The sequence below is a fragment of the Pempheris klunzingeri genome, chromosome 5 (genome assembly GCF_042242105.1).
Source record: "Pempheris klunzingeri isolate RE-2024b chromosome 5, fPemKlu1.hap1, whole genome shotgun sequence".
NCBI lineage: Eukaryota > Metazoa > Chordata > Actinopteri > Acropomatiformes > Pempheridae > Pempheris > Pempheris klunzingeri.
Window position 1 is genome coordinate 6,830,641 of NC_092016.1, and position 8,629 is coordinate 6,839,269.

General features: G+C 42.3%; 1 protein-coding gene across 1 annotated transcript; it reads right to left on the reverse strand.

Annotated features, from left to right (window-relative positions):
• Positions 1 to 79: 79 nt before the first annotated feature.
• LOC139201694 (ankyrin repeat and SOCS box protein 15-like) lies at positions 80 to 6,449 on the reverse strand. Its single transcript, XM_070831087.1, has 9 exons — positions 6,355 to 6,449; positions 6,201 to 6,253; positions 5,735 to 5,864; positions 4,447 to 4,613; positions 3,205 to 3,450; positions 2,830 to 3,001; positions 1,967 to 2,492; positions 1,326 to 1,479; positions 80 to 255 (listed from the first exon to the last, which is right to left on the reverse strand). The coding sequence occupies exons 1-9, from the start codon at positions 6,447 to 6,449 to the stop codon at positions 80 to 82; spliced, it is 1,719 nt and encodes a 572-aa protein (XP_070687188.1).
• Positions 6,450 to 8,629: the final 2,180 nt, after the last annotated feature.

Below are 8,629 nucleotides of genomic sequence, written 5' to 3' on the forward strand. Positions count from 1 at the left end.
GCCAGACATTACAAAGAATAAAAAATAGTTACATCCTTCCTGAACAAGCAGGACTCTTGCAGAGAAAATGTGCACATCTTTACATGATGCGTTCGGTGTCCTGGCTGTACAGGTTGAGCTCCTGGTACAGTATGAAGTTCTTCAGTCTCGGAGGGAAAATATGTGAGTTCATGATTTCAGGGTTTTTGAGTCTCTTCAGGGTCAGACACCTCCTGATCTCCAGCCTGCAGAGGTGCCTGAGAGAGCGAGGACTACCTGGAGAGCAAGGTTCACAGAATAATTTCCTTTTAATCATTCATACTTTAATAAAATACAGAAAAGAGAGAATTTGATGTAATAATATAGAAGAAAGATGTGAGGAAAAAATTACAGGACAGAGACAAGACTAAAGTGCTTACAGTGCTGCTAGCGCCCCCTAGAGGCACAGTGCGACAAAAACTGTTGGACAGATCAGACAAGATAATGGTGATCTATACTTAGAGTTTTCAGCAGCAGTGCAGCTGAATTATATATTTGTCTCATGGGTGGCATCAGATGACAGACCAGAGATTCATTAAAATCTAAAGTATTCATCATCTGGAGAGCAGGAATGTGATCAGGGCATTTAATGAAAAACTGACAAGTAGATTTTAATATCTGTATTGGAGAATCAACCAAGCAGTCAGAGATGAACCTGCAGCTCCCCTCAGTTTTGTGGAGTTTTACAACGTGTTTCAGCTCATTGTGAAGCTGTTCAGCCCACAGCTTTACTGTCTTGGTTCACTTTTACACATCGCTCTCACAGCTCATGTTTGACGGCAACAGGCAGCTGTTTTTAGTGAAAAAGCTCTAAAAACCCACTGTACACTGCCTGCTCAGCACCAAACAGCAGATAGACACAGCTGGAGACTAGCTGGCGAACACAGTGGAGCATTTATCAGCTAAAGAGTCAGATATTTCCAGAAACAGAGCTAAAAGTGAGCAAATATCGGACCAGGAACATGACTGCTAAATGTGTAGCTAAAACTGGATCAAAGATAAAAGGTAAACCAACACACCAATATCAGCAATGCCAAGCAAAACAAAATACAATGACAAATCTTGCCTCACAATCAAGTTGACTCTCCAAACAGTTGCCTTATTTTGTAAACAGATGGCCTTTGCGTGAGATGTAACAGCTTTGCCTGTTTTCCCTAAAGGTTATTTTTATCAGTATTCCACTGAAGTGCCATCATTTCTTTCAATGTTAGCGGAGGCGGCCCTTATCTCAGGTGGGACGGTGCAGCTGAGTATTAAATCGGTTGCCTCCAGCCTGAACATGGCCATAAAATCATGGATAAACTCACTGAGGATGTCACATATTTCGGGCCACTCTTTCTGTTTCTCCAGGATGAGTCTGAGTTTGGAGCAGATGTGGACGTGGCTGATGTAGTCCAGCAGGATCCGAACCACACTCCCCGACAGATGCACGACGCAGCAGAGGCTCATGAACTCGCAGAACTGGACAGAGGACGTTCAGAAGGTCAGTAATGTTTTCATGTAAAAGTAAACTAATGCATAACTTTTTAAAAAAGAAAAATGTAAACTTTCAACTTAAAATGCACAATGCCTTGTTTTTCAGGAGTGCTCCCATTATGTTATGATGGATTTAACACCTGGTCTTTTACTTACTTGATACTTTGAAGTTGTTTTCTCTTTATGTTTGTCTTAAATAATTTGACAGTGTCTTTAATTATGGTGCATGTAGTTTAAAACTGAACTGACATCAACTTCTGCAAAGCTAGGCTAACTGCTGCTGGCTGTACCCTCACCCTATTTAATAGATTAATATCAGGGTGATATTAACCTTCTCATTAAACTCCCCGCTAACCTGACTGCTAACCTCACTGCTCTCTCTCAAATCCAGCTTCAATGCAAAGTAAACTCTCCACAAGAAAGCATCTGAGTGCATTTAACTTTTTCTTTAAGGAAAACAGCTGTTACTCACTGGAATTTTCCCCTCCCCCTCATCCGCAGCATTAAACGTGTTGTCATGGTGACACTGAAAGCATCTCTCCACCTTGAAGCCATTGTTAAGCAGCAGCCTCATCATGACTTCGTCCTTCAGGCAGTACTGCAGGGCCGTGGGAAACACTGTGTCGCTCACCACCGTGAAGTAACAGTTCACATCTGCTTTGGCCGCCAGCAGCATCTTCACAATCTCGTAGCGTCCCGACCTGACCGCCACCAAGAGGCAGCTCAGTGGGTCTAGGTCCGTCTTCGCCCCGGCCGCCAGGAGGATTTTGGTGCAGTCCACATCCCCGTTAGAGACAGCAAAGTACAGGGCGCTCCTCCTCATGTCTCTGTAGTTTTCAGAGTTTCTGGTGTTCATGCGGAAGTTGACGTCAAAGCCGTAGGCCAACAGGAGCTTCAGGCAGTGGTTCTGGCCTCCCTCAGCCGCAGAGTGGACCGGGCTCTGACCTGCCTCCTTGATGGCCTTCTTGGTGGTTAGTGGTATCAGCATCTTCAGAGCACTATGGGAAAATAAAGCAAGGGTCCGATCAATTAATAAGAACCAAGAGTTCAAAAAGACTCTGAGTGTTAAGGCCAAGTCACACCAGAGCTTAAAATGGTGAAATTTTACTTCAAAATCAACGGATTTGCTCTTGGGGTAAAGTAATTTTGCGTGAATTATTCACATTGGGTTAATTTTGGTGAATTTGCTCTGCTGACCAAGGTGTCTTGATCTTGGAGGAAACAGAGAGCTGGAGAGTGTGGATGAATTTCGCTTTCTGGTGTGACTGGGCCATGAAGCCCCACTGGTGTCCCCCTACAAGCTGTGGAGTTCATTATAACCCACACTGGGCTCACTCGTAGTGTCCAGCATATGCTGCCTTGTGGATGGGCAGGTGTCCAGTGACGCTGGGCAGGTTGGGGTTGGCTCCGTTGTCCAGCAGCAGCTGAATGCAGGCAGTGTTTCCTGATCCAGTTGCATCCAGCAGGACACTTTCCCCATTATAGGCCTGAGAGTTCACCCTGCTACCTAAACAGGAAGACAGGGAGGTAACAAGAGGAGATTTGACCTTTACATAAAAACTGAGACAGGTGTGAAAATTGATAAAAAAAAAAATTAGTCAGTCACTAGTCAGAGCTATATTTTCCTTCTTGTCATTCTGTCATTGTTGTGAGTTAACTGTCCTTCCTCAGTCTCCAATTTTTTTTGTTTTGTTTTATCTTCAGACTGACCACAGTTCAGCAGAATCTCAGTGATGTGGAAGTGTCCGTGCTCTGCAGCCACAGCCAGTGGCGTCGCTCCCGCCACATCCTTGACGTTTACCCTGCCACCGTTCCTCAGCAGAAGTATCAGGATGTCCATGTTGCCGACCTTGGCCGCCTCATGCATCGCCGTCCATTTCTTTCGGCATATCTGCTCCACCCAGGCACCTTGAGCGACCAGTGTGTATGTCATCTCATAAGAGCCGGTCCTCACCGCTGCAAGGTAAGGGAAACGTATGACAAACCACCAAAGAGAAATATTTTGCCTTCTCTCCTTGGGGCATGAAGTGTCTCTCCTGTCTGTCTCTACAAGCCTCACTTCAATAGTCACATCAGCCACATGTTGTTTCATACCAAATGTCCAAACATTACTGAAATATTATTTTAGGCAAATGGCATATTTATCAGTCTAGTAATGTAGAATACCTTTGTATTCAGTGTTATTCTAATGTAAGAAAAGTTTTATATGGTACCTTGTAATAAACTTAAAATCAAACTAAAATGTATTTGAAAAGGAACAGAACAAAACTACAGCCATGTTATGACACTTCATCATGGTAATCCACCAAAGTTAGCACCACCAAAGTTAGTAGGATTCAACTTCTGAGTTAGGCGTATTAGCATGCTAACATTTGCTTATTATCACTAAATAGCTAGTGCAGCTCAGGTAGATGGGAATGTCATTTGTTGAGCAGGTATTTGGTCATAAAAAGTATTAAAGTATTAGACAAATAGAAGTGTTGACCCGATGATGGCACTAAGGGAAAAGTCATTATAATTCATCTCGGGGGAACAAACCTCTCTAACATAACTCTCTGACATATAATAAATGCAGGTTGTTCAGTTTATGCAACAAAACTTTGCTTGCTCCACGGCTTAAAGCTGAGCTTACCAATATTAACAATGAGGCTGTGCAATGGAAAAGTTGTCTCTTGTATTCGTAAACACAAATTTATCACCAACTGCAGCTCTTAGGAGTTTTTCTTTGGTTTTCGGATACATTTTTAAATTAGTTTATGTTAACATGACTCTTACTCTGGTGCCACCCTCAGGACAAACTTGACAAATCTAACCGAGTAGTGGCAAAGATGGTTGAATAACTATGATGTCTCTCCATTATTCATCCATCTATTTTAGGGGGTGTAATGATCATTAGGGCCTCATGGGACCATTAGTCTTGTTAATGACGACCTCCTCACTCTACAGTGTTACCAAGGAGTAGCGGTGACTCATTTTTGCTGTTGGTGTTGTGAGGTGAGGCTCCATGCTCCAGCAGGCTCTTCACATTCTGCACCAGTCCGGCTTTTACAGCCAGTGTCAGTGGCGTTTCTCCTCCCACGCCGGTCCTCTCCTCCAGGCTGAGCCCCTGAGCTGCCATTGTCACAAACACAACACATGTACATTTCTGGAGTTCATATCTGCCAGTCGTGCTAACCTGACAGGTGAGCTGGTAAGCCGGACACCTCGGTGCTGGCTGACCTCCAGGCTGAATGAGCAGGGAGCAGCCTCACAAGTTATTTTAGACCAAGAGGACTGCTGACACCAGCTGTCATCAGCTGGAAGGCAGCATTGTTTCTCAGTGAAGTATTCTGTAGATTAATATTATTTCAGGCAGCCATTAATCTGATGATGCCAACAGTCCTGTTGCCTTCCTTGCATTTAACCTGATGTGACCTGATGCTTCATCTTCACTTGTCATCTGTATTTATTTATTGGTGTCACCTCCACCGTTAAATTGGAGGTTACATTTTCACCACAGTCTGCCTGTTGGTGTTTTGCTTAGCATCTGATGAGCTCAGCTGTGGTTTAGAACAGTTTTGGCTAAACAGAAATGTTCAGGGGTTTAAAATGCATCTGTGAGCTAAATATGACCAATGAACTGCAGCTAAAATGGATGTATGATGAAGTTACCTTATAAGGTCTGCTCCATACAGACGGCTCAGAGGAAAATCACTATATCACAATAATGATGTACCTTCATTATACTCAGAAAATGGTAATCAAAGCTGCACTTTTTTGGTCACATGATCCATCTGTAAGGTGAAAATGCCCCAAGTACTTCTGCACCAATAGAAATGATAGCAAACATACATCTCTACAACGTTCAATGGCACATTTAAGATATGGTTCAGTCACAGTGTTTCCAGTGGCAGCTGTCCACAGTTTTCAGATAAAAAGCTTTAATAAAATGACATGCTCTACAAGCAATATCACTTAAAGAAAATTGATTACCGCTTCCAGATTTCTGATTTTCCAGTTGAGCCGACCATATCACTAACTGAAGAATTCATGAATATTTCTGACACAACATACAGAGTATGTTTTATTTACAGTAGCTTCCCTAATTAACAACAATAAATGTTTATCAGTCTATACCTTTTGAAATAGAATATTTTGCACCAACACTAATAACTCCTTACATGTAGTGCAGCATTGTTATCATGGAGAATATTACAGAATTAAGAGAGATTAATAAAATGTCCTCCTACTGGACTCACATCTTAAGACAGTCTCCAGAACCTCCAGGACCGGCTGGGATGCGGCTCGATGGAGGGGAAGCCAGCCGCGGCTGTCCGACTCCCTGAAGGCGAAGGTATGCCTCAGCATCTGCCTCAGCACTGAGACCTCACCTGGTCACCATGGCAACGAGGCAAAAGCCAAGAGTTTTAAGAGAAAAGTGAGAAACCTTTTTTAAAAAACTTGCACCATCCAGGACTCACTGGATATCAGACACTGCACAGTACTTTTTCTACAAATCGATCAACAGTTTCTCCCCTTCCACCTTTTCCTTCTCTCATGCTACATCTCTCTCCCATCGCTGCTTATTTATCTCTTTCTGTCTGTCGATTTGCCAGCCTCCTGATATCTGGCCATCCTCACCAACAGCTGCTGGCCGTGTGACTTTGGCTGTCTGTTTCAGACACTCTGTAATAGTGAAGGTATTTCCAGCATGGTGTCCAACCTACCTTGCTCGATTGCAGCCAGGACTCTCAGATTTTCATCCGTCGCTGCTGCTAAACTAACAGCCAGGAGCAGAGGAAGCACAGGGCAGTCAGCTGGGTTTGATCAAATTATCAAATGTTTTCTTGGAGGAAGGTGAAGTTTAGATGCTGCTTATACCTTGCTGCAGATTTCAGAAAGGCATCATGGCAGGAGTCCTGAATACTGAGCTGGATGATGAGCTCCTCTTCATCATATTCTTCATAAGTGTTCATCACTCTGCAGGGAGGAGACAAATGGTTTCAGTTGATAAACCACAGCTCAAGGACCAAACCTGTGGGTTTGCATTTGAGCACATTAACTGTACATTAATTGACCTTTTGGCTACTTTGGGGCAGCAGAACAAGCTAAAAACAAAACATCTGATATATCATCAACTTATATTTGCCACTAACATGGTAGAAAACCAGCTTATTTCCACATGATGAAGGCGAAAGCAAAAACAGGATGTATTTTGTCAGGCACTCTCCTTTTAGCTCTGGTTTGGTCTCCACCAACTCCTGAGAAAATTACGTTGCTCTTCATGTTCTATGTTCTGCGGCTAGATGTTTGACTTTCTTCACCAGTTCGTCTACACCGTGTCAGTCTGCTGTTTGGTGTTGGGCAGGTAGTGTACAGTGGTTTCATCAGAGCTTATTTGTCGTAAACAGCTGCCTACTGCTGCTGCTGGAAATAGTGAAGCTAAACCAGACAGTAAACACATCTTTAAAGCAGTAAGTGGAGTCTAAACATCCCTGCTGACCACTTTCAAAACTCTCCATTACTCTCCACATAGTTTAGAACAATTTCTTTCTGTCCAAGTGATTCCCATCTTGATGCTCTTCGGCTGTTTGCGCTTGTTGCTTTTTACATTATTGCAAAATCTCTGTAACAGCAAAATGTATGTTGCTTTTCTTCTTTAACATCTTTTGTCGGTGTACAGACGAGCTGCTTCTGAGTCATATGATCATATCCGATTATAATTCAACATTTACATCACATTAATGTTAATGTATACTTGGCTGACAAGTGATGGCTATCATTTATTAAACTGCTTATCTGAACTAAACAGTTAAGAACCAAACTTATTCTAAGATAATTTCAGACCTCATATCAATTTCAATTGAACATTTAACATTTTTCCTGCATTTCTTATATATTTTCTAGACATGCATGCAGTTGGAACACTAGAGGGTAAAAGAGGGAGGACAAAATAACAGAAACATCACAATCCAAGACCAAACTACCCAATAAAATATTGCCTTAAAAATTACCATGTAATCAAATCAGCACGTTAACACGTACTACTTGGTGTCAACAAAACCAAAAGGTAACGTTTCATTTCACAAATCCGCAATTTCCTAAAAGTGTAGCAGGAACTTTCCTGGAAATGTGGGTTGATAATAGAGAGAGACTGAGGGGGTGTTAATTTGATAAACATCCAAATAATTCATTCCAATTAGCTGCTACTGTAACCTAGAGACTCTTTTAGACAGAGCATAGCGGTTCAGCTGAGCGTGTGAAACATGTGAAATTTGTGCAAAGGGAAGAAGGCAATTCAAGATTTCTAAATAATAAAGTTTACAATTATGAATTAGTAATGAATGAATATCTCCTTGGCTTTATATTCTGCTTTGTTTTTAAGAAAATGCATTTTTCTCCTGTAATCCGTACCAAATTACATTTCTACTTTTTACTTTCTGGAATTACTCATTAAAGTGAGTTATTAATTAAATTACCGAGCATTCACCAGTAGATGTAAAATATTATAAGCTAAACTTCAGTTTGATTATTTAAGCATCCCCATCTACTAAAACACAACTTGGAAGCATGAATTACATTCCAATTCAAAATGATGACAGATGACAGCATGTTATGTTGTGTCCGCCGCCTTTGCAGACAGAAAAAAGTGTGAGACATCACTTTAACTGACCCAGCAACCAAAAACCTAATTCTGACAAATATATCGGGTGAAAAACCTTTTGTAAAGACAAATACCTGCATGTCCCTGGAGAGGAGCATAAGGATTCTCACCTGTGAGGTATGTTAGCGGCTCACGCTGGCGGGTCGCTCTCCACTAGCAGCACACAGTGTTTTTATATTTAGGTGTGACCTGTTTTCAGATGCCTCACAGCCCTGCCTGCAGAAACACAATAAGGGGCGTGTGGTCAACACCTGGCCTGCTGGTCTTAAATATAGCAGGGTTACGCGTGGTATTGTTTGAGCTAAGCCGGATCTTTGTCCTGTTTGGCGGGAATCCCACATTCAAGATCCCACAAGCCTGTGGGGCTTAGGCCGTGGACCCGTACAGCCAGGGAGTTCACCATGTATTGTTTCGTGGAAAACAAAATCAATCGGGTCTATTTTTTCCTTTGCTGCTTTGATGATGGATGTCGAGGTGCAGAAAAACTGGGCT

Coding starts and splice junctions, on each gene's coding strand:
- LOC139201694 (XM_070831087.1), bottom strand. CDS start 6,449: ATGAACACTTATGAAGAATATGATGAAGAGGAGCTCATCATCCAGCTC. Junction 3,451..4,446: donor TGAGTCACCGCTACTCCTTG/GTAACACTGTAG, acceptor CTTACCTTGCAG/CGGTGAGGACCGGCTCTTAT. Junction 1,480..1,966: donor AGGGGGAGGGGAAAATTCCA/GTGAGTAACAGC, acceptor TCCTCTGTCCAG/TTCTGCGAGTTCATGAGCCT.